The sequence below is a fragment of the Lipotes vexillifer genome, unplaced genomic scaffold (genome assembly GCF_000442215.2).
Source record: "Lipotes vexillifer unplaced genomic scaffold, Lipotes_vexillifer_v1.1 scaffold678, whole genome shotgun sequence".
In the NCBI taxonomy this organism is placed as follows: domain Eukaryota; kingdom Metazoa; phylum Chordata; class Mammalia; order Artiodactyla; family Lipotidae; genus Lipotes; species Lipotes vexillifer.
The window spans coordinates 718,734-745,480 of NW_006790338.1; the positions used below are offsets into that span (position 1 = coordinate 718,734).

A 26,747-nucleotide genomic window follows, 5' to 3' on the forward strand; every position below is an offset into this window, starting at 1 on the left:
TCACCTGGACGTGTAGACACAGCTCTTGTTACTTTTCTGTCGTGCCCATGAATTTTCCACCTACTGGCCGGGGGAAGGAGGGCTGTAGTTGGGAGCCAGGACTTAGAGAGAGGTGGTTGGCTTCTCCTCAAGACCTCAGCTTCAGTAACACCTCATTCCAGCCAATTGAGCTAACTAGGTACCCTTGTTAGAAGAAAGACTGTACCCTTGTCGAGAACTATGCCAACATTTCTGCTTCAACCCCCACCAACAGATTCTTTTGGGTGTCTATAGTGAAAGGCCCCTTGGGAAATGGACTGTACAAGCAGCAAATAGGATTTTGGTTAAATGGTGACATTTGTTTCCCAAAGTGTATCAGAAGGGAAGCTAAGCTCTTCAGAGCATGTGTTCATTAAAGATTTGAAGTAGGGTGGGAAGCAATAAAAAAAAAAAAAAAAAAAAAAAAGGCCAGTGGGTTCTCTTGTGAGATAGTTTTTTGTTCCTATGAATTGAATACACTCTCTGAAAAGTTTCAAAAAGAGACCGAGAAGTATGTTTTTGCTTTGATCCTACATGTGGAGTGTTCCCTACTACAAATGCCTTTTAATTTAGAAACATTGTTGAAAAGTCTGTTTGAAAGTACATGAAAATATAATATGTAAATAAGTTCTAATTAGTTATTTCAATTAATTATTTTTTGTCTCTGCTTTGCAGCTCTATTTTTCTCCTCATAATGTCACTTGTCAGAGTCCAGCTTTGGCCTCCTCCAAAAAATGTGTTTTTCTAATGGTCATTATTAAGAAAACACATTTTTCCCCCTCTGGTTGAAAACCTCACAATGATTAAGTAAAATCCCAGGTTGTGTATCTTTATGGGGAATTGTTTCAGACAGTTTTAGTCCATGATTTGCTAGTAGGACATTAAAGAAAGAAATCTTGCAGTTAATTGAAAGAACGGGTGTCTCCTTCTTCAAATAAATGGTATGTGTTGTTTTTTAGAAAATGAATCTATACCAGGCCACTGACTGGCCTCTAATCTTCTTTCCTGACCATCCTATATTCTTTCAATGACAAATACATTGGATTTGGAGATTAAAAGTTTTAATTCTTTCTAAGGCAAATAAGATGCTTCTCAGTGGGGACAGTGAATGCTCTGGAAAAAATTCTGGTAAAATGAACTGTTGTTTCTACACAGTAAATTTTTGAAAATTGACTAAGAACTTGAAGTGTTGATTTTGGAAGTCTAGAAATTAAACTGTGTGACCAATTACGAACTTTTCACTTAGCAGTCTGCCCACCTGCTGCACTTTACTTAAATAGAATGAGAATTTTAGAGCTTGGAGGGACCTTTGGAGTCACCTAGAAATCAGGGAACAATCCTCAGCTTTTACCCACCACAGTCCCTGGTGGTGGTTGGATGGGTAGAAATGCAGGTTCCTGGGCCCTACCCCAGGTTTACAGAATCAAAATCTCTGGGCCCAGGTTGGAGGTGGGGGAGGACTACATTTTTCACAGACATCTCCAGAAAATTCTGATGCTCACTGAATTTGGCAAACCACTGATTTAGGCTAACTCCTTTATTTTGGGGTGAGGAAAGCAGGACTAGGGAGTTTGATGGGTCAGGCTCACCATGTTCCCTAGGAAAGAGCAAGCTTCCTGACTCTAGACTTGTGCTTGTCTATACACCATGTATCCAAAACACTCCTAAGAATGGGGATAGGTTGAAACCTTCTGGGTCATTAGGAGCTATCAAGCTTTAAAACAAAAAAAGGTTTAGTGAGCAAAATCAAGTTCATTTGGGAATAGGAGAAGAATTGTAATTCGGGACATGCAAACTGCTGTGAACCACAGGCAGGTCCGGAGAACAAAGGAGAGGAGCAGTTCTGTTACAGAGGAAAGGGGAAGTTGGAAGGAGCTGCTTTGAAGGAAAGTTCATTGGAGGACTGTGAGTATTCAGGGTTGTGGTGGCTTCTCATTGGCTGGGTTGTTGCTGGGCAAGGAGAAAATCTTCCTTCTTCGTGCTAGGCTATGTAAAGGAAGCTGCCACAAGTGGAATGTGCCTGAGACCTCCCCTTTCAGGGCTTTCTGCCTCCGTTTTGGATGAGGTTTTCCTTTTCTTCAGTTTCGTAGGGCGATTTCAGCATCAAGAGTAGGAGAGCATGGTCCTAAATAAGTTATAAAGGTAGAGACACCAAGGACTAGACGTATGAGTTTATGTGCTGCTGCTTCTGTTTCAACTGAAATGGGCATAAGAGGCCGGGCGGCGAGCGGGGCGGCGTGGGGCCCGCGCTCCTGGACTGTGATGTGCAGGCCAGGCGGCAAGTGGGCGCTGAGGCTGCAGCTTGCGGCTTCCTGGCTCCCGGAGGTCATGGCCCGGCGTCTCTGGGGCTCCCATCCCTTCCAGGTTCTGATACCCGGTTTGCAATTACATTGAACAACAAGGATGCCCTCACAAAGAGACCTTGGCTTCATGTGGGGTTGTTTCTGGGGACTTGATATGTTTGATTCTTGAAGATGCCTTTGCAGCACCTAACTTACCTTCATCCACAGATTCAGAGCATACCTCGCTCCAGAATAATGACCAACCCTCTTTGGCCGCCAGCTCCAGTCAGTCCAGCATGCAGGATGAACAACTGCGTGATTCATTCCAAGGACAGGCAGCCCAATCTGATGTCTGGAATGATGGCAGAGGGTCAGGGCCTAGTCAGAATTTTGAAGCTGAGTCAATTCCAGATGTTGTGGTTATGGAAGAGGGCACAGGTTTCTATCCCTCAGAACCAATGCTCTGCAGCGAATCGGTGGAAGGGCAAGTGCCACATTCATCAGAGACCCTGTATCAGTCAGCTGACTGTTCTAACCCCAGGGATGCCCTGATAGTATCCATACATCTCCTCGTGTTGGAGTCGGGTTACATACCTCAGGGGACTGAAGCCAAAGCTGTGTCCATGCTGGAGAACTGGAGGTCGGGGGGCATGTATAAGCTGCAGTACACACATCCTCTCTGCGAGGGTGGCTCTGCTGCCGTCACCTGTGTGCCTTTGGGAAACCTCATCTTCAAAAATGCTGCACTAAAAATCAACAATGAGATTAGAAGTGTGAAAAGAATGCAGCTGCTGCCATCATCTTTTATTTGCAAAGAGGAATCAGGGGAAAATGTAGCCAAGACATACGAAGATCTTCAGAAGCTCTCTCGCCTCTTCAAGGACCAGCTGGTGTATCCTCTTCTGGCTTTTACCCGACAAGCACTGAACCTAACAGATGTATTTGGGTTGGTAGTCCTCCCATTGGAGCTGAAACTGCAGATCTTCCGACTTTTGGTTGTTCGTTCTGTCCTGTCTTTGTCTGCAGTTTGTCATGACCTCTGTATTGCTTCAAATGACCAACTTCTGTGGAGGTGTTTATATCTGCGGAATTTTCGAGATGGTACTGCCAGAGGTCGAGACACAGATTGGAAAGAACTGTACAAGGAGAGGCACAAACAAAGAAAAGAAGCTCAGAGAGGGCGGCATGTGATGTTCCTGCCATCGTCACCCCACCCCATTCCATTCTACCCCAACCCCTTGCACCCCAGACCTTTTCCTCCCAGTTCTCTCCTTCCTCCAGGAATTGTTGGTGGTGAATATGATGAAAGACTAACCCTTCCTTATGCTGGGGATCCAATGAATTCACTCATCCCTGAGCCTAGGGAGACACTCAGACAGTTTCATCCACTCAGACCACGTTTTGACCCAATTGGCCCCCTTCCAGGACCTAACCCCATCTTGCCAGGGCGAGGTGGCCCCAATGACAGATTTACCTTAAGACCTAGCAGGGGTCGGTCAACTGACAACCAGCTACCATTCATGTGACTGGTTTGTAATCTCACTCTGGAGCTTGTTTTTTTTTAACTATAGACGTCATCTTGTTGGGGTGCTATCTCTAGTGTTTTCTGATTGTGGTGGTGAGAAATGCACTCACAGAAGCCTTTTGGTAGGTATATTTAAAGCTCCAGGGGTGGTATGGCCCAAAGGTTCCTGCATGACAGGGTTGGCCTTGGGAATAGTTGGTTCCTGACATCCCCTCTCTGAATTACCCTCTAGAATGAAGGTTAGACGTTGATAACATTCTGCACCAGAATAAAAAAAAAATTAAGTGTGAAAAAAAATAAAATGGGCATGAACCCCAGCCATGTTCTCTCAGCCTTTCTCTCTTTTATGAGCCTGGAGACCTATGCAAAGTAGTGAGGATGTTTAGCTTATTTAGTTGAACCCTCACCATGTTAGGCTTTGGGCCTGTGTGCCCGGTTGATATACACATTTGTAGGCTATATGCTTTCTTAAAAGGCACATTTGTGGGGGTGGGATAGGGAGGGGGGCAGAGAGATGCAAGAGGGAGGGGATATGGGGATATATGTATATGTACAGCTGATTCATTTTGTTATACAGCAGAAACTAACACACCATTGTAAAGCGATTATACTCCAATGAAGATGTTAAAAATAAATGCACATTTGTGTATTTTAATATTGCCTATGTATGCTGCACCTAGGAGATTATAATAAAGTCATTAAAAGTTACAGAATAATAAACCCAGTAGGACCTACTAAAGCATATATAAACATTCAGCAAATGCTTACTGTTTATTATATCCAAAGTGCAAACAAGCAAAACACTAAAATAACAAATTTATTTTTGCAGTGTTTTATGGTGAGAGTTTCAGCTATAATGATGATCCTGAATTTCTATACGATCACGCTCATTTTCTGAATCATTAGGGAAGACTGAATTCTATTCATTGTCACTTCAGTGTTGTCAGTTTCACTGTCCACTAAATTTTGGAAACAGTGTCGCAGTGTCTAAAATGTGTCAAGTTCTACTCAACTCTGTTTCACAGTCCATCTACGAACGTGTCTAATGTGTAATTCTTAGAAGGGGCAACATATTTGCACGGGGATATTCACCAAAGTAGGCTGTTTTCAAGAGGCAGGTGACCAGGTTAGAAGGATCAGTTCCAGAATAGCTCTGGGAAGTTAAAATCTCTTCATATGCATGAGGGTGTTTATGTGCCAGATAATATTCAGTTTATCGTCTCTTCAACATAAACATTTATTGCTGGTCTATCATATGTAAAGTGCTACAGTAAGTACTAAGGATAAAAAATACATCTGAGCAGTTTGTCGTGTGGTCAGGGTTGTACAAGCACGTCAGAAAGTGCAGTGTTTAAGGGGGCGCACGCACTACATGCCGCATAAGCAGCGCGGTCAGTGGGCGCAGCACATGGCATTCCAGTGTTCATAGCCTAGAGATCGTGACAGCACCTCCCACGCCCCACAGAAGCAGCAGGTGGGTTTGGTTCTTCCTTATCCTTCACACGTATCTCAATCCTCAGCCAATCTGAGAAACAGGAGCTTGTTAGGGTTTTGTTGCTACTCAACAGTAAAGAAATAGCTATCCCAGGAAGAAAGGGTATTAAGCTCTGGAAGCATAATTCCGATATATTTACTCCCTGTCCGTCTTTCAATACCTGTCGTATCTAAAAACAATAGGATCTAATTCTCTTTCTGGAGGGTACCCTGTGAAAGTGCTGGATGACTGATACCATTTTATTTGTGATGGAAATGAAAGCTCTAGGAATTTTATGATGATTTCGTTCATGGATACATGGGAATAAGTATATTCTTAGGCTGGCAGTTTGTTAAATAAACATGTTTGAGCTCCTTCTAATGGAAGTGGGCTGCAACACTGGTTATATTATTATTACTATGATTATTAAGAGTAATCTATTTTGTACCCATATTACGAACTAGGCTTAATGCGAGATTTCTTTGATCAGTATAGGTCTTGGTACCCAACCATGAAATGGGCCACGAGGGAGGGTTTCTAAAATGAAATCAGTGGATGAGAAATGTCAGAAAAACGATGCTGTTTGTATAATCCTGATTATCTGTTCTGAATGTTGTCGTTTGTGTTGATTATGACAGAATTTCTGTTGTCAGTAGAATGTAGTTCCTCCTAGCTAAAGGAAAATAATGGCTTCTTTTTGGCAGGGCCATGATTATTACCAGGTCCCCTGACAGTACCAGGACAGTCCTGACAGAATCATGGACTTCCTGGAACATGAAAAGGGCCTTGGCAATCACTTGCAGGCCATCAGTGATGGGCAGGATTTGGCAAAGTAGAGATCAGAGAAGAGGGCGTCATGAAAGGAGAAGTAAATTGTGCCAAGATATGGAGGGTAGAGTAAGTACCCTGTTTATTTGGGGAACAGTGAGGAGAGTCCTCTAACTGCAGCAAAGAGGTTCTGTTCCCATTGGAGAGTCGTAGGAGTAGGTAGTTGGAAAGGAGAGATGGGGACCAATCAAAGGACGCATTCCTTTCATTGATTTTTGTCAGCCAAGGAAGGCTACACATCAGGTTTTAGGATCATTTTAGAATCAGACAAGCTTAGAGCCAAACCCAAACGCCATCTCTTACTGGCTGGGTGACCTCAAGACAAAATGCTTAACCTGGCTAAAACCTTAGTTTATTCATCTGTAAAACAGAGCTCATAATATCTTGCTCATAGAGATGCTGCATGGGTTAAGTAAGAACCTGTATGAGTAGCCCCCAGCCAATTGCCTGGTGAAATAGGGTTTCTGAGGAGGAAGCGAAGAGATGAAAGGGGGTTGGTTGTAGAGAGACTGGTCTCTGGCCGCTGTACACAGAAGAGGTGGAATCAGAAGAGACCAGAAACAGTACCAATGTCAGCAATCCCCGAGGAGGCGAAGGGGGTGGGAGCTGCCAGGCTAGGAAAGAGGGGACGTATCTGTACACCTATTCTCTGCAATTTCTTTCCTATCATAGACTTTTGTTTCGCTTGAGGATTGTGTAACTTCGTTCTGTGGTGTTCGAAGTACAACAATCACCGACTCTTTCTTTTGCCCTGAACAGGATGCCAGCGATCCATAGGCCTTTCCAATGGGAAAGCCAAGGTGTGCAATTACAGCGGGTGGTATTACTGCAGCAGCTGCCACGTGGACGACAGTTTTCTCATCCCGGCCCGCATAGTCCACAACTGGGATACTTCAAAATATAAGGTAGGTACCGAAACTGGGTTCCCCTCATAATAGCGATTTGGACATTTACATGTTGTCATGTGGATTCTAAAGATAATGAGATAAGAATTTGAGGCAGACCTGATTAAGTAGTCTCATAAAAGCTACAACTTCATGCTCTTTTCCCACTCTATCCTTTCTTTTCTTTTTTTTTTTTTTTTAATTAATTTATTTTTGGCTGCATTGGGTCTTCGTTGCTACGCGTGGCTTTCTCTAGTTGCGGCGAGAGGGGGCTACTCTTCGTTGCAGATGCGTGGGCTTCTCACTGCAGTGGCTTCTCTTATTGCAGATCATGGGCTGTAGGTGCACGGGTTTCAGTAGTTGTGGCACGTGGGCTCAGTAGTTGTGGCTTGCGGGCTTTAGAGCACACGGGCTTAGTTGCTCCGCGGCATGTGGGATCTTCCCGGACCAGGGATTGAACCCATGTCCCCTGCATTGGCAGGCAGATTCTTAACCACTGCGCCACCAGGGAAGCCATTGTGTTATTTCCCTCCCTTCTATGGTTTTAACTACCAGGGCTCATATGCTGATGATTCCTACATTTATCTCCAGCTCTGGTTTTGCTACTGAAAGTGAGATCTGTGGATTTAACTGCCTGATAGCATTTGTCTCAACTGTAGTTTTCAACCTAGTAGTCCTCAAGACACGTGAACCAGTTAGCTCCATTGCACAGCATTTCCACCCTTTTTGCGTAAACGAGGTAATCGACTTTGGCAAGTCGAATAATCTAACCCCCACTGGAGCTGTACTCTAGGCTTAGGATTTTTTTCCGGTCCTGTGTCCTGCCACCCAATAGAGAATTCTGTTATCTCATCAGACTAGAAGCTTTCCTGATCCTTCTGCCAGAATATCATCACATCTGCCTTGAACGAACCTTCCATGCAAGATACTTCGTACAAAAACAGGCTGTATGATGGGTTTTTTACCTCCTTGCTGATAGATGTCTTAGACTTCCTTTCATTGTAACTATAAGTCACTCGGGAGCAAGGTAGGCAGGGAAGGAACCTGTGGCTGTCACCTACCTGTAATCTTTGAAGTCTGAAATGAACATGACAGTCGTGAGTGGCCAGTTGTCTTGGATCCTTTTCTACATCCCTGGGCAGCACTGTCTCCTGTTCTACCCAATAATCATCCACATCTTCACTCTCTTCAAGATGCTTCATCCCAGGCCTTCTCAGCATATGACCTTGCCTCCTACTTCAAGGAGAAAATTGAAGCTACGAGATTTGAATATGAATACCTACAAATCTGTCTACATTGGTACCTATCCTTACTGCTTCCAGTCCTGTGTTGGGAAGAAGAGCCTTTTCTCTTGTTTAGAGATCATCCTTCCATGTGTGCTCCAGATACTTTCACCCATCTCGGGAATCCCTGCTGTTTGTTCCAGAGCTGAGACAGGCATGTCCTCCTTGGTGAAAGCTCTGATGGTCCCCACATTCCCCATTTGTGCTTTGCTGGTTCTCCCTGTGCCACCGTCACGCATGCGTGGGTTTCTAGAATTGCACTTATTACAGGGGTTAACAGCAGGAGCTTGTTGTTCACCAGGCCTTTGTTCAAATCCTCCCTCCACCTCTAATTAGGTGCTTGATTGGTTGGGGCAAATTACTTGAACTTCTGTGAGTCTCCATTTCGTAATCTGTAAAATGAACCCAGAGTACCTGGGTTCAAATTTTAGCTTTGTCATTTACTAGCTGTCTAACCTGGGCAAGTTGTTCAGTCTCTCTGTGTTTCAGTCTCCTCATCTGTAAAATGAGGGCAATAATAACTCATAAGGTTACCGATGGTTAGATGGGTTCATGCATGCGAACAAAGTACCTCGCGCACATAAGCATTTGTTCTTACTACACTTCATGTATTTACCTAAAAGAGTTGTGTGGATTGGGATAATATAAGAAAAGCACTCTTAGACTGACTGTGGTAAGTACTTAAAGAATGGAATGAAGTGATTATTTTCATGATCCTCACATTTATATACCAGCCGGCTGCTTATCTGTCTTCTTACTAAAGGTGAGCTTCCTGGGTGCTGGGGACCTGCCTTAGCACAGTTTCTGGTGCGTAGTAGGTAAGCAGAGCTGTATAGTGAAGCTGGTCCTGTGGGTGCCTCAAACTCAGTACGCCCCAAACTGGCTTCCTCACCCTCACCAGCTGTCTCCCACCCCTCCCTCTCTGCTTGTGGCTCCACCAGTCCCACCGCCAGTGCTGGGATACATCCTGGACTCTTCCCTCTGCCACACCGGCCCTGCCTTATCAGTTCACAGAAATCCACAGCTGACTTGGAGCTCTGAGGCCCTGCACCCCACTGCACACGCAGCGCCACCACACAATCCCAACCCTCAGCATCACTCACGGGAAAGAATTCAGTCGCCTCCCAACTGTGCTTCCTGCCTTCAGGTCTTGCCCAACAGTATTTCAGAAAAGTCCCATTTGCCCCAACATTATTCCCAAGAAGTCCCATTCTCACCTTGGGTAAATGTTATACCCTCTCTTAGTCTCTGTTTCTTCACATTTAGAATGGAGATAATAGCAGCGATAGTACCTACTTCACAAGGTCGCTGTTTGCTTAAATGAATAATTCACAGAAAGCACCTAGTGCAGTGTCTGGAATGTAATAAGTGCTCAATTAATGCCAGCTTTTACTCTGACTGAACATAAGATAAATCCAAATCTCTTAGCCCGACAAAAGACTGTTTGTGATCTCTAGTCCTAGCCTTTCTAGCCCTTTTATCCACTCCCTCCCCGCCGCCGTGAGTCTCTTCAGGAAGATCGCACTCCTTCCCATTGCCCAGTCCCGCCAGGCTATTTCACACCTCTTGTCTTCCTCTTGCCCTCATTCAAATCCTAAACCCAGCTTAAACTTCATTTCCTTTCCTGATTTTTTCCTTCCCCTCAGCCAGACAGTTATCATTCTCTCCTCTGCATCTTGTACTTGACACTCTGAATATAGGCTATAAATATATTTGCCATGTGTGTATTAGATAAAAACTTACTTAGAGGGAAAGAACGCTAGCTGAGTTTGAACAGTTTAGATTAATCTATTTGGAGCAGGACTTTGACAGCTGAGAGGTGTGTAGAAAGCAAGTGAGTGAGGCAGCCCCAGCCCTGTGATCGTTGAGGGTTTAGGCTGGTGGCACCTGCCTACAGAATATGTGCCCATCAGTGGAGCTAAAGCAGAAAAAGGTGGCACTGAATGAGGAAGTGAAAAACTCAGGAATGGTTTATGAAGCCATGAAATGGAAGAGATTCAGTTCTGTTTGTAGGGATGGCTGAAGGCCACTCAAACCATCAATCTAGCCATCACTGCTGCTTGTAGTCTTTCTATAAAGCAGATATTTTTGTGGTGGTGGTCATTCAAGTGACAAGATTTGATTTTGAGAGGATAGGTAAGTAATAGGGATATTAGGTACCCTCACTTCATCCATGAGGAAAATGTCCTTTGTCAGACCATTCCCTCCCTGGATCTCAGTGGACCAGGGAAGATTTTAAAGCAAGAACAGAGCTGGTCAATTTTATCTGGATCATCTCTCACTGGCATTAAGTAACTATATTCCATTTAGTCCAGTGTCTGTCTGTCTTTGCTCAGATGCCAGGATTTAACTTAATGTTCCTAATTGTGAGGATCAATTCAGACCTATCAGTTTCCAAGACCAGACATCGTTCTGTTAGATCTCCCTGCTCTCCTTAATTGCAAGTACGTGACTGGCTTGAATATCCATTTAAAGAGTGAAAAAATGGTTTTGCAGAGCAGAATGAAATCTGTCATCTTAAGCGTTTCCTTGTCTGCCCTCCAGAGTAATAATAATCCTAATTACTTTTAAAGCAGGATTTCATCTGTTTTCCAGTGTACATCCTGCGGATTGAATTGAGCCCCAGGATTACCTAGCAGCTAAACCCTATCCTCCAATTTTATAGCCATTTTCTAATGAAATTCTCTTTGAAGATAACTTTCCCTCTACCACCACCACCCCAATTCAAAAATATCAAGCATGACAAAGAGGTGGTAAGGAACTCAAACTTAGCCTGAACTCTTCCTAAATTGTGCTTTTAAAAAATATTTTTGTATCCTAGCCTGAATATTCACATTCCATTTAGCTAGGGGTTTTCCATGTTACATAAGCCATTTCCTATCTCTTCATCTTGAGAGGCATTCAAGGAAAACTCTATTGCCCTTGCAGAGCCGGAGAGTAGCTCGCTGATGGGAAAAACCACTTGTTCAGAGTCATTTGGAGATTTTGAGAACAAATTGTAATTAAAGTTAAGATTTCCTGATTCCTTCTCTGTTAGCCCACAGTGCCTGTTTTAATAAGACCAAGAAGTATTATGGTTGGAATTGATCTTATTAAAAGTTTTGCCATGATTTTTCATAATAGATGATGGGAAAAAATACTGGAAGGAAACATTATACCAAAGCAATCAGTGGTTATTTTACTGTGGTAAGATTATGGGTGATTTTCTTTTTTCTCTCCTAATCTTTATTCTCCAAACTTTCAGTAATGTGATTACATTATTTTTATTATTTTATAAATTTTAACTGTCACGTAGCTCCGTGACAGTTTCCTACTTCAGAAAATATATACTAGAAATTAACCTTTTTTTAATGCCTCAGAATTATAATTATAAATATGAATGTTCTACCTCGTGATCAATAACTTCAATGTGGTTTAATATGATATATGGGAGGCTATTTTTTCTGTAAGGAAATTGCCTTGTACCACTATACGTTTATTCTTTTTTTTTGAATATAATATACTTTCACATTTCAAGGTTCAAAAATACAAAGGACATATACACATAGATAATCTCCCTCCCTCTTCCTCTCACCCACAGGCAACCAAATTACCCCTTCCAGAAATATTTTACATACATGTATTTTACACAAAAATGTCAACTGGCAATACAGTATACATGTTGCTCTTAGAAAATATTCCATTCAGATCATAAAACTCTTCCTTGGGCTTTTTAAACAGCCATTCCATATATATATATATTTTTAATTTATTTAATTTATTTATTTTTGGCTGCTTTGGGTCTTCGTTGCTGCGCACAGGCTTTTCTCCGGTTGCAGGGAGCGGGGGCCACTCCTCGCTGTGGTGGCGGGCCTCCTACTGTGGTGGCCTCTCCTGTTGCGGAGCACGGGCTCTAGGCTCGCGGACCTCAACAGTTGTGAGGCACGCAGGCTTAGTTGCTCCATAGCATGTGGGATCTTCCCGGACCAGGGCTCGAACCCGTGTCCCCTGCATCGGCAGGCGGACTCTCAACCACTGCGCCACCAGGGAAGCTCCCAGCCATTCCATATCACATCACGAATTTAACACACACACACACCCCCCAGTTTATCCAACTTGTCCTTGTTTTGATGGACATTAAGGTTTTGCTAGTCTTTCTATTATAGACAGTGATTCAGTGAATAACTTTATACATCATTTTGAATGTAAGTTTTTCATTTACGAGTGAGACTGTCTGTAGGTAACTTCCTAGTTGTAGGTATGTACACCTGCGAGTTTGACGGATGTTGCCGAATTGCTTTCTGTCGAGGTTGTGTTCTATACTTTCACCATATCTCTTCTTGCACCTGCCTTTCTTCCCTTAGTACCGGGATGTCAGCTGTCACCTCTTTTGTCACTGTGCTGTCTCTAGCTGTCCTTCCCCTTTTCTACTTTATTAATTCTAAATATGTTGTGAACTTAGAAACAACTAATCAAACCGTTAGAAGTGTGTGGCTCAGAGTCACGGCCAGAGCATTGTAAAGTACTCATTCATCTATTCAGCAAGTGTTTATTGAACACTTACTGTGCTCACCGGGGACATAGCCTCTGTGTCATGAATTTCTCGTGAGGGAGAAAGACAGTAAACAAATATACAAATAAGTGACTTCTAGATAAATGAAGTGTTACTAGACTTTAGTTTTTGTTTTAAAGACCCACACACCAATGTACTGCCTCCTTAAATTATGGGTTCATCTCCATTGGTAGCCCACTTGTTTTCTATTTGACTGGGGCGGAGGGAAGGACAGAACAGGGACAGGAATCTCCTCTTTTAAAGAGTGATGAACAGATAGTTTTTGGTAGAGTTATTTTAAAAAATAAAAGGAACTGTGAACCTAAACAATGCTAAAAAGCACGGAGTAGTGTATCTCGACATCTGAGTTTTGGTGTGAGTTCTGCCACGAGATGACCACAGATAAGTCATTTAAGTTTTCTGGACTCAATTTTCTCATCTATTAAGTATAGGTAATGGTAGAGAAAAATGTCCCTTCCTCCGGTTGGTGAGTGGGACCTAGGCTGACTTTCATCTCCTACTGCCCCCTCCATACAGCCTGCATGACATTAACCAGCTGCCCTGTCTGTAGGCAGATTGGTTGGGATGTGGCTGGGTTAAGCAGGTTTTCTCTAGTGCTCCATGTCCCAGGGCTTTAATATGCTAACACGCTGAACTTTGAAAGACCAAGAAAAGAATGTGGCATGTGGCGTATTTCTCGTTGGCCCTCAGAACATCTTTTCTGTGTGACTGGTATTCCTTGCCACACAGGTTGAGAAAAAACTGAACTAGATTATCTGTACCCGTTCTTGTTATTCTGAGATTATGTTCTCATCTGTTTTATTCTGATACATTTTCCTCCTTTAACAAAAGCTAAAGTCCTCACCACCGGCACATCATCCACCTCTGCAAACTGCTGTCTATGGTCACCACATTGCCTCTGCCCCATTGCTTTATTACCCAGGACTCTTTTTGTGGGGGAACATACCAGGACACCATTCCGGAACCTCTCAGAATTACATAAACCTGAACATTTGAGAATTTTGTTTTTCAGAGGTAGTTGTCACCAGCATAACAAAAGATGTATTATGTTGAAATCTATACCAATGATGCTTAATGTTAAAATCAAATGACAACAGGCTTATTTATAAATACATATGTGTATCTAGGAGATTTGTCATTACTAGTTTGTGGAAAATTATAACCTGATTGTGCCTTTTCTCCAACTCCTCCTGAGTGTGAGATGGGTAGGAGACCTGTTTCTACCTGGACCTCTTCCGCCTCAACTCTCTTGAATCATGTTGACGGCAGGGCTGTGGAGAGAGAACCAGTTCACAAACTGCAACAAAACCACAGTCAGAGACTGGAGTTCTTATAGCTTAAACTATTCTAAGTTAAAAGACCTATGGAAAGAAACTGTTTTATATTGATAATACTAATATCATTAATAAATATTAAATATTATTTAGTAAAATACTAACAGGCCAATAGGTTGGAAAAGTGAACTGTCAACCTATAAAAATTGCTACTGATGTGAGTAGAGTAGGATCATGAAAAAGAATGCCAACTTAAACCGTTCACTTTTTTAAAGGAAAGAATAGTGGGCTTATCCATCTGCACTTACGAGCTGAGTTTTCATATCAGAAACAGCACTCAGGCTTTTGATGTTTTTCATAATTTGGTAGGCAAGAAGTAGGACAGTAGCTCTTGGCTCCTAGGTAGAATGTTATTTGGTGTTCACATATAACTCATGAAATATTTCTATTAATAAGAAGGAAACTTGCTCTCACATAAACTTTGTCACTTAAGAATATCATTGGCTTCCTTCCTTAAGTAACTATGTATTTTTTAAAAAGCTTTTTAATTACAGTTGAGTTTGAAAGTAGAATGCTCATATCAGTATGGAGGGTGGTTTTGAACTTAGGACACTGTATCCCCACTCATTTCCTATTTTACAAAAATAGCGTTTCATGCCAAATATTGAGTTCTCTCAAAAATTCCCTCACTGATGTAAGTGGTCGTTTCTCAAAAAATGAGCATGTGCCTTGCTGCCCAAAACGGCTCAACATGGCAGGAATTTATTTGTTCACATACTCAGGCAGCCAAGGTCACAATATGCTCTGTATTCTTAACACTGGCTAATAACTTAGTGAAGCCTTAGACCTTATTGAAACTAGCTCTGTTTTTGTTTTTAGTAATTTCAGTGTATGAATGCTGATGTCAGTAGCTGCCATCCCATTTGTCTCACTGCTTTTACTGTCTCTGTAAAAGACTTTTTTTTTTTCCCATTTGGGCTTAAGTACCACCTGAAGAGAGAAGCCTTTTAAGGCCTGGGAGACTGGCCAGTGCCCTTTGTCCTTCTGTTCACCTACTAAAAGGTAGCATTGTTAACCTAATTCAGCGGGGGACCTGGCTCAGTATAAACACTGCTCAATAGAGCCAGAAAGACTAATTGAATTGTACAATACATCACTCTTCGGCAACAGTTTCAAGTGGATTGTGCTTCATTTTCCAGAACACCATCCTTTTTTTCCCCTCATTTAAGATTTTTAAATATAGCAAATATTTAACCACAATAAACAAAATATTTGAACCCAATTCTGTCTTTCCCCGCTGAACTGTGAGCTACATGAGGACAGGGCCCTGCCTGTTGTGGTCTCCAGTATCAGTGAATTGGTATGTAAAGATTCCCCCAAACTACCCACGGGTTATGCATTATTTAAGCTACTCCCTCTGTATCTCAGATGTGTTTCTTCTCTTTATTTCTTTGGATGACAATGACATTTTAAAATCAACTTTCATACTCTTGATGATTACTACCAGAAGTGGATATAGAGTTGGATGGATCTATTGGCCAATGTCAGCCTAAGCTCAGAGCTGTTCTAATAAGAGCGACTCTTTTCTGCTTATGCAAGTGTGTGTTTGAGCCTATTTTCTATGCACACTGTTCTGCATATAATATCCTTTCTTCCCCTTTTTTGGGAGAGATCCTTTTATTCCTTTTGAACTTTGTAGTATGTGCGTGGTTTACCTATCTTTTTAAGGTGGCTACTTTATAAAGAGTGTTATAGACTATATATACGTATATGTGCACATAGTTTTAGTTTTTAAAGTCAGCATTGTTGTTAAGAGTATTAATGGTGCTTTGTGACTACCTAGAGGGGTGGGAGAGGGAGGGTGGGAGGGAGACGCAAGAGGGAGGGGATATGGGGATATATGTATGCCTATAGCTGATTCCCTTTGTTATAAAGCAGAAACCAACACACCATTGTAAAGCAATTATACTCCAATAAAGATGTTAAAAAAAAAGTCTTAATGAATTCTTTTTAAATTTTTATTTTGAAATAATTATAGATTCACAGGAAGTTGCATAGATAATAATAATACAGAGAGGTCCTGTGTATCTTTTACCTACTTTCCCCACGGGTTATATCTTAAATACCTACAGTACAATTAAAAAAAACTAACAAACAGGAAATTGACATTGGTACACTGGGTCTGTATAGTTCCGTGTCATTTTATCACATGTAGATTTGTGCAATCACATGATCAACATACAGAGTTAATGAATTCCTTTCAATGCCCAGGTTACTTTTACCAATTGCGTTTCTGGAAGGGAGAAAGAAAAGCCACACTTTATACTTAGTTACACTATGGGCTTTTTCATTTGGCTGTGTTCAGAAGATGATGTTACTTTGATATTTAAGCTGTGGTTCCTGGTTGGAAGAGGTGTGGAAAGCCGGGTGATTCGCCAGCGCTGATGGAGCAGTTTCTTTTGTAGGTGTCTAAGCAGGCCAAAGAGTTTCTGGAGTACGTGTACGAAGAGCCCCTGATCGACATCCAGCAGGAGAACCCCATGCTGTACGGACACGCCGAGCCGCTGGCCACCGTGGTGCGCCTGCGGCAGCGGCTGAAATCACTGCGAGCCTATTTGTTCAGCTGCCGGGCAGCGGTGGCCGAGGATCTGCGCCGCAGGTAAGAGTCATAAATGTCAGACGGCGTCGGTTTGTTTTTCTTTTCCCGCCCCGGGAGGGTGGTTAGAGGATCTCCAAGGGCCTTTACAACGTGGAGTGTCTCGAATTCTGTGGCTGTCCCTCCGGGCTCATCTTTGGCTCTTTCCTCCGAGGGCCTCTATCCGGTTGAGCCAAGCACAATGAAAATAATATCTCAGCGTAACTGAAGGCTTTTAACCCATGGATCGAGTTCCCACAATGGTGAAGACCTCTCTTTACCTGTAGGTTAACTTGAGATAATATTCATTGGAGTGTCTTCATTGATCACTTATGTAGTGTTTTGTATTTCCCTCAAGTTCAGTTCATATTATCATCAGGAAAAAATAAGCATGTTTGAAATATTTCATAACTTAAAAACATTTTTTCAATGGGAAATTAGTAGGTGGTTATTCAAATCTTATTTTGCAGACAGAAGCGAACTTGGTAAATGATGCAGGCTGTAGAGCTTGAATTAAAATGCATTAAAAAACAACAACAAGCACAAAACATGAAAAGGCCCAGGATTCTGCCTTTTCATGTTACCATTGACATAGGCTGCTTATCCATAGCTTGGTTATCTCAGAGTTTATGGAACACGCAAGTCCATGCCAGGCTCAGCTCCTCAACATAAAAGTGAAGTTAAAATGTGCCTGCTCTCATCAGACTCCTTCTTTTACAGTTAGGTTTTATTGGCATTGAAATTCTCACCCTGGGCATATGTGAACTAGCTTATACTTGAAATAATTGTTGATGGTGTTCATAAGTCCCTAAACATACCTTTTAATTTTTTTTTAAATAGAAATTTAAAGGCATACATTAGTCATGATTTTTGGAGGCAAGCCTATGTGAATAAGAACCTTTGGAAAGTGATATCGTTTGCTATTTGAAATCCAATTAAGATCCAAAGAAACTGACAAAACCCCAGGCATCTGAAGAGATGTTTTGAAAAGAACTAAATGTAGATGGTAAGGGATACATAATATCTAGACAAGCTCTCATAAAATAATAATGAAAAGGCAGCTGCCATAAAGCAAAATACTTCTCAGTGGTAGTCATTCTATTACCTAGTTGTTTTTCAGAAAGTGCTAGAAAGTGGTCAGGATTTACTCTTGTAAAGTCTAGGCAAATCTTAATTTTAAAGATCAGGGCTTTGCCTGAAAGGCAATAAAATTATGTGTCTCAAACTAATTCACCAACTAAACTAGACACAAGATTTTTAACATTGAAAGTATGTTCTATTACTTTCAGTACCTTTTGGCTTTGCTCAGAGCAGGTTTTTCCCATGCCTATATTTTTAAATGATATTAAAATCTACACATGGGGGCTTCCCTGGTGGCGCAGTGGTTGGGAGTCCGCCTGCCGATGCAGAGGACGCGGGTTCGTCCCCCCAATCTGGGAAGATCCCACATGCCGCGGAGCGGCTGGGCCCGTGAGCCATGGCCGCTGAGCCTGCGCGTCCGGAGCCTGTGCTCCGCAGCGGGAGAGGCCACAACAGTGAGAGGCCCGTGTACAGCAAAAATAAATAAATAAAATCTACACATGGGAATCATGTTAGATACCTTTATGATATAATGTTTTGCTTTGGTTAAATATGTCAGATCTGGGCACACATTTAGAAATTAAATAGCAGATCCTGTCTTCATATGGATGACTAAGAATACCTATGCTGTTCCAGCAGTTTGGTGGTTTACCACCATGTACTGCGCCTTATGGCCAGACCACCAGGAAAGGAATGGAAGTTCTAGAAAAAAAGCATTCCTAGGGCTGTGAGAAAGGAAATAGTAGTCTTTTTTTCCTTTTCCTTCATTTCTCTTTCCTGGACTTGCTCATGACCGTTATGTAGTGTAGTGCCTGGCACAAGGCGGGTATTCAGTAACTATTGAATGGATGGATGGAAGGAGGGATGCGTGATAGATGGATGTCTGTTACAGCGTCACTTAAGACCACTGAGCAGTGGCTAGTAGCCCAGTTTTGAGGAAGGAGTCATCTTCAAATTCTTCTTTTTCTTACTTCCCCGTGTCTCTTAGCACAGTGTTTGACCTATCTGAAACTTTCAGAAATTGCTGAATGAACAAATCAACTAAAGAACAAACCAAATCAGCCAAAAGACATTTCTGTTTCTGGGATAAGTCTCAAATATTTCCTCTCCTATTCACTTCCAGTGCACTCCCCTGGTTCAGTCTCAGGACTATTACAGTATCCTTCTGACTTTCTGTCTCACTTGGGTTTCTTTGCTCTCCAGTTGAACCTTCGCATCAGACAAATTATTAAAGCACAAGTATGGAATTAAAGATCTGCCCCAATCTAATCCAGTATATTGTTCTACTCTCTCAAACACTGCACTTCAAACACAAATAATTATTTAACTCTTCCCTCAGTGCATTCTGTTGTGGGAATTAAATGGGTTTTTGCAAGTGAAGGGCTTACAGTAGTGCTTGTACATAGTAAACACTCTATAGATACCATTATTATTAATACTGCTTTTTAAAAATTTATTTATTCTATTTTATTTTTGGCTGTGTTGTGTCTTTGTTGCCGCACACGGGCTTTCTCTAGTTGCAGTGCACGGGCTTCTCATTGTGGTGGCTTCTCTAGTTGCGGAGCACGGGCTCTAGGTGCGCGGGCTTCAGCAGCTGCAGCATGTGGGCTCAGTAGATGTGGCACGCGGGCTCTAGAGCACAGCAGGCTCAGTAGTTGTGGCTCACGGGCTTAGTTGCTCCACAGCATGTGGGATCTTCCCGGACCAGGGCTCCAACCCGTGTCCCCTGCATTGGCAGGCGGATTCTTAACCACTGCACCACCCAGGAAGTCCTAATACTGCTTTCTTATCCTAGACTATTCTTGTCTCTAGCTTTTAAAATCTTTGTTAAAAGATTCTCCTTAAAAGCTACCCCTGAGTCTCTGTCTACTGGAATCAGGCTCCTTCTGCTACTCACTGTATCAGGAGAGGGGTGAGCAAGAGGAAGTGGGTTGGAGGGCCAGCCGGGCCCAGGGCCTGCGGTTCCTGGGTACGCGGGATGCACTTATCTGAGCGTTTGTTGCATAAAAATAGGTGGAGCAGGGCTTCCCTGGTGGCGCAGTGGTTGAGAGTCCGCCTGCCGATGCAGGGGACACGGGTTCGTGCCCCGGTCCGGGAGGATCCCACATGCCGCAGAGCGGCTGGGCCCGTGAGCCATGGCCACTGAGCCTGCGCGTCCGGAGCCTGTGCTCCGCAGCGCGAGAGGCCACAACAGTGAGAGGCCCACGTACCGCAAAAAAAAGAAAAAATTGGAGGAGCAGGAGGCTCCCTAAGAGCAAAGAATGAGACAGTGATTCCTACAGAGCCCTAGAGGAGGTGATTGATTTTTTTTTTTAATGTTATTTTAGTTTCTCTATATTTATATACTGTTAACATAATGTTTGGGGTTAGGTTACCATGCTCTCCAACCTGGCACAGAGAAAAGTATACCAGTAGCAAGCAGTACTCATAACTTTGCGGGGAGGTGGCGAGTTAGAGGGAGGCTAGAAATCATTTTGATTTATTTTGAAATATGACTATCTAGTGAAATATGTCTAAGAGATTTTTCTGGGATGTCCATACTTCTTACAGCTGGGCCATGCTTACTAATTCCGCTTTCTTCAGTGTCTATAAAAATAACCATAGCTACAAAGGGGAACCATTGCCCACCCCACATGCTTAAATTCCTGTCACCAAAGCCATCTCTTGCCTATCAATCATCTTTCACTTGTGTATGGAATCCGACTTTTTAAAAACAAAATTAGCCAACAGTACTTTTAGCGATGATAAGCATGTTCAAAAACACTACTTAAGGTTCCCTTTGTTTCACCTGCGGGCACCACCTCTAGAGTGGGGTGGTTTAAACAGTGAGAAGCACCTGCTGGGCACAACTAACCATACATATCCTCGATAGAAGTTAAAAGAGGGAGGAGTTGATGAGCAACAGGCGAACAAAACTAGAGCAAGAGAATCCAGTTCTTATCTAGTCGTAAAAGGCATTCTCTCCCTGCCTGGTGTTTACCTCCATATAAAAGTTGTCATTAATCTCCAGCAAGTAGGCCCAACGTGCTGAAGACCTGTCAGCGCTATATAAACAGAATAAAGCAAACTGTTAATATTACTGTCATGAGGAAACTGGAAACAGACTGATTAATCGTATTGGCGCTCAACCGCCAGGGAGACAACTTCGGTCGTCGCCTTATTAGGGAAGTCACAGTTGGCTTTTAGGCCTATCATTACGATGAACGTCCGGTTTTTATCCTCACTGTTTTTGTTATTGTTGTTAAATGAACGCTTTTTCTTGAACCCATACTGCAAATCTTGACTGGCAGGGGTGATTAGTTTAGAAAAAGTCAGTATCTTCCATGAAATCTAAAATGTTTATAGTGCCGACCATTCACCATTTCTGAGGACTCCCAGATGGCGAGCGACCCTGCTGGATTGATTCAAGGCCTATTTAACTTTTCAAGAGAAAAATTATTTACAGTGTCCACATGTAAAGGTGCATGAAGTACTCTGTGGAAGATCTTTGCACCGTCAGGACACATCCGGAGCAGCTGCCATTAAGGATGTCTTCAGGAGGGACTCTAAGAAAAGCTGGGAACACAGGAATAGTGGGATAAGTGTGTAAATCATAGTCACAGAAGGGCACCTCGGGGCCAGATTTGACCCTCAGACATGTTTTGTTTGGCCTTTCGGGGATGGCCCCCACCAGGTTTTAAAGTTGCAAAATAGTAGCTAACGTTTAAATAATTAGGAGTTTTCGTGCTCACACAAAATAAAACTCTCTGGTTTCTCTTAAGAAATCAGAAGCTCTGATTACACAAAAGCTTCCCTCATTCCTGGATGCAGCAATCAGCTTTACATACTGGACTCTGCACTTTCCCATAGTCTCTGTCCCTCCTATCTTCTCCCCAAACCCGCTGGCATTGGGTACATAATATGTTGCTGCCCTGCTTGTCTTATCCTCAGCCCATTTCATTTATTTATGATGGTACCTGGGCCCATGTGAGATAATTATGATTTAATCAATTAAAAAGTACTTTCCCGTAAATATTGATGTATTATTTGCTCTTTACAACAGCCCTTCAGATGGGTTAGACAGATGGTATTTACAAAGAAGGGAAAGAACTGTGACTCTGAGATGCTGCATGACTTGCCTGAGGTGACAAAGCTGGTAAGGAGCAGAGTCCACACATGGAACCAGGTTTTCTGATGCTCAAATTGCTGCTGCTTTCCCCAGTGTATTTGCTGGTGGCCATGACGTCCAGGAGTTTCTAGATTCTTTAGAGGAAGGAACTGCTTTTATATCTCCTGAAGCCTTGATTGAGGTCATCTAGGAGAGTGTGAAGGAGGGCGGGGAGGTGGCAGACAGTAATGTGCCTTGAGTGGGAAGGTGCGATTGCTGACACAGGCACTCCTGTGCTCACTGCCAGCGCCAGCCTTGGAGAACAAGGCATGACAATTGGCTTAGCGCTAATGAGTGCATTTTTCTCTAGGTCTATGTTTACCAAACCTTTTCATTCCATAGACCTGTAAATGTAGAGGTATCTGTAGGGTTGTCTTATCCATGTCTTTTGCTAAAACAAATATCCACCTATTTTTCACCATCATTTCATAAAAGAACGTAGTAATGCTAAAAAAAAAAAAAAAAAAACAGACAGCAATGAAACAACTTCTTAAAGTCAAATAGATTTAAAATTCATTCTACTATGCTTTTTCTTTTCTCATTTTGCCTTGGATTGCTAAAAACATCACCAGACCAACACCAGCTGTTGGGACTAGCTTTTCAGAAATCCCAATTTAAGTTAAATGTTCTGTTCTGAGTGCTGAAGTGAAATCATCTAGTCCAAAGAAAGATATCATAGAAATTAATTAGTGGATGCCTGAGTGTTTCCCATTCTCTATCATTAACAAATGATTTGGGGATTGGGTGCCTGGTGAATCCAAAGTTCCTATTGTGATATGTATTTAAAACTAGTTTCTCTCCAACACTAGTCGGGGCCAGTAAGCAATATTAACGCCTATCCTTCCAGTTACTTAGAGCACAATTGTGATGGTTCTGGGGGAACAGGTAGTCCTACTTGTTTGTTAAGTTTAGTTCTTGGCTTAGACCATTCTGAACAATTTAACAGCTTGAATTGGGAATCTCTAGACAATACCAAACGTGATTCTTCTACCTTCTAAGTCACCTTTTTCTGTCTTTGGTCTCACATTTTATTGGAAATTATAATTATGTCCAGAATTAGTTCTCACTGAAATATCAGCTTTACTGAATGGTGAGAAATTTCTATCATAAAAACAGCCATTTTTATTACCATTATTTATCCTGGTGAGTGCCAGAAAAAATTGAGAGAGAGAGAGAGAGAGTGTGTGTGTGTGTGTGTGTGTGTGTGTGTGTGTGCGTGTATCCTGTCAGACTCTCCTTGCCTCCTCTTCCTTCAAGCAAAATTTAGCAGCTTGCTTAGCACTTAGGAACAGTCCCCAGAAATGTCACCTGACTCACCAAGATTCCCTGCCCACTCCTTCGCTTGTTACCCCCAGGGAAAGCTGTCTGTCTGGCTAGTGAATTCACTGGACAGGAGGCTAAGTCCAAAGGGTGAAACCTCCTTTGGATGTCCACTAGCGTCTCAAACTTAATATGTCCCAGGGCTTCCCTGGTGGTGCAGTGGTTGAGAGTCCGCCTGCCGATGCAGGGGATGCAGGTTTGTGCCCCGGTCCGGGAGGATCCCACATGCCGCGGAGCAGCTGGGCCCGTAAGCCATGGCCGCTGAGCCTGCACGTCCGGAGCCTGTGCTCCGCAATGGGAGAGGTCACAAGAGTGAGAGGCCCGCGTACCGCAAAGGAAAAAAAGAAACTTAATATGTCCCAAACTGAGCTAGTAGCCCCTCCTCCACTCCTGTAGCAAACTGCTCCTGCCGCAGGCCCCCCATCCACCTACTGGCACCTTTACCCATACGGCTCTTCATGCCAAACACCTTTCTCCCACATTCCACACCCAACCTATCAGCAAGTCCTATCAGCTTCACCTTCAAATTATATCCACTCAAATCAAAATCACCACAGAATCATCACTTCCACTGCTACCATCTGGGTCCAAGCCACTGTCATGTTCCCCTGGATTTTTGTGGTAACTGATCTCCCCCTTCAGTCTGTTCTTCTGGCTACAGCTATAGTTAATGTGTACATTAGATGATGTCACCTCTGATTCAAACTATCTAATAGCGTCACCTCTCAATCCAAGTAAAAGCCAAGGACGTATAAGCCTGGTTCCCCATCACCTCTCTGCCCTCATCTCCCAGTACGTTCCCCCTCCTTTACTCTGTTCGTCATACCAGCCTTGTTTTGCTCCTTGAGCAAATGCCAAGCAGGCTCCCATGTGAGTTTCTATGCTCATTTTCCTCTTCCCCAGATAGTTGTGTAGCTGGCTTCCTTACCTCCTTTAGATCTGTATGCAGCTGTCAGGTTACTGAAGCATCCTTGACCGCTTTATTTAAAATTTTTGCACACACTGCCCACCCCGCCTCCCCACACTTTCTCTCTTCATTCTCTGCTTATTACCACATAAAGTGGTGTTTGATTTTTGTCTGTCTCCCTCTCTGGTGCCATCACGTATGGCTACGGCCGTCGCGCTTTGCTCAGCCCGTGCAGCCATGTGCAGAGGCCCTGCTCTCTCCACTAGAATGTAAGCGACAGAAGGTCATGCCTTTTTATCTGTGTTGCTCACTGCTCTATCCCCAGGGCCTAGAACCATACCTGACATATAGTGGGGGCAAATAAATATTTGGTGAGCAAATTAATTAAATAAATAAAGTACTGTTACCAACATTCTGCCCACTTAATTGGATCAAACAGTTTTTTCATATTACAAAAAGTACTGTTCAGCATAGAAAACAAAAATAAGAAAGTCATCCATTATCTTACCACTTTGGTGCATATCCTTTCATACTGCTTCCTCTGCAGATTATTTTTTCCCTAAAAAATTGTTTTCTACTGTACATACTACTTTTAACCCAATCATTTCACTTAGTATATAGTGAACATCTTTTTATGCCGGTAAATATTTGTCTAAAGCATCACGAATCACTGAGTGAAAATGGTGTTTTGATGCATGAGCCTACTGATATACCCTTGATCTGGGAAGAAGTAAATGAGGATATTATTCAATGTACCCAACAAAAGATTGCATGAGCTGGGAGAGATCATAGCAACACCCCCTCTTCTCCCTACCTCCCAATAAGTCAGACATATTAGGTAGAGAGGTTATCTGTTACAGAGAAAAGATTTCATGCTCTTGTGACTTGAATACAGTTAATGTAGGAGGCTAGCTTATTGAGAGCCTATCTCCTCCGGCAGCCTCGTTCTTAAAACACAGTCTACACAGACTTGATTTGCTGTGTCTCTGAACTGCAAATGAGGAATGTCTTATAACCAAAATCTAAGATCCAAATGTGCCATTGATTATAAGCCAAAGTCTAGTTAATATTGGCTTTTAGAAGAATAAGCCCATTTTAGCCATAATATTATCACTAAATTAGTCTCATTAAAGACCAGTGGTTATTAGCACTTCAAGCAAGTAGATAACACTACTTTAAGCTCAGTAAATGAACACAGCTCTTTATGTTCTCTGTAAGACTTAATATTAGCCAGACTTGGTAGCTAGTTTTCAAGTTAGCTAATTAAAAGTGTCATTGGGGCTTTACTCTCAACAGATTAGCTGCATGAATCTATCGGGACTCAAACTACTAAAACACAGGATGTTATTTTGATAGTTTTTGAAAGCAACCGTTCTCAGTCTCCTTCAAGAATTCCTTTTCCCTCGGATGACTTCTAGTACTAAGGTTTTCAAGTCATCTAACCTCCTGATCTCCTGATAGCCCCTCCCCCTTCCTTCATTTTCTCCAGAGATCTCATTCAGCAAACTTTATAAATATATATGCTGACATCAACACTCCAAAAAGGAGTTACAGACTATCTGCAAAAGTGTCATTCAAAGCCAAACAGACTGATAAACTTTGAAAAAGGAGCTCTGGCAAGTTATATATTAATTTTACTGTAATATACATGTAGGTTTTTATTTACCAAGAAATCCTTCAGAAAGTTAAAAAGTGTTTTATCTTATTCTAAGATTAAATGAAATCTATAAGTTATCTAAAATCATTTTCTAAGAGACAACAAAAAAATAAAACTCATGGCAGGAAAAGTGTTATATTCTTGGAACCACTGAATACCGTAAGAATTTGAGCTAAGATCTATAATGTGATATAATCTGTCACTTTTATAATCAGACCCCAGAATAATCACAACCCAAATTACTTCCCAAGTATTTCTACTCCGGGCTTTAGATTGTTGCTAAGAAACTTAAGCACAATTTCTGAAAGAGCCGGTAAGAGACCCTTATTTCCCATACCTATCTTCCAAGATATAATATCTGATGCAATCTTGCCACTTTTTCAGCCAATGAGATTAGCAAAATGAGGTATCTGCTGAAATGATTGAAGCTTGTTTCTTCCACATGGGTTGCTATCGCAATATCTGCCTTTGATTCAAAATTGTTTTTCCATTAGCTGGGAGCATGGTTGGACATAGGAGTCCTGTCCACATCCAGTCTAATGTAACTATTTCAGGAAGTGTTTGCAGCTCATATCAAGAACACCAAATTGCATCTCCCTAGGGATGCTTCACAGTGCTTTTTGCTGATTTCAGTGTGGGTGTGTGTGCCCTCCAAAGGAAAGATACCACAGCCCTCTCAATTCTGTACAGATTACCTAACCTGGAGCACATATTCTTGGAGAACACAGTAATATTTCATAAATAAATGGTTTTCCTTTCTAAATTATTCCTTATGCACTTCTACCTGTATTCTTCCTTTAGACCCTTATGATTTAGAATCAAAATTGGAGGTTTTCCTTTGGTGTTATCTTTTTTTTTTTTTTTTTTTTTCGGTACGCCGG

At 42.3% G+C, this 26,747-nt stretch overlaps 1 protein-coding gene and 1 pseudogene across 1 annotated transcript in view; both read left to right on the top strand.

Moving 5' to 3' along the window:
• The window catches only part of PLEKHM3 (pleckstrin homology domain containing M3), a 184,186-nt gene that overhangs the window by 66,555 nt on the left and 90,884 nt on the right, over nucleotides 1-26,747 (top strand). Inside the window, exons 4-5 of the mRNA XM_007463653.1 lie at nucleotides 6,887-7,032; nucleotides 16,586-16,779. Coding sequence (XP_007463715.1) covers nucleotides 6,887-7,032; nucleotides 16,586-16,779 — 340 coding nt within the window. The remainder of the gene's footprint in view (nucleotides 1-6,886; nucleotides 7,033-16,585; nucleotides 16,780-26,747) is intronic.
• LOC103087311 (F-box only protein 7 pseudogene) lies at nucleotides 2,391-3,826 on the top strand (annotated as a pseudogene).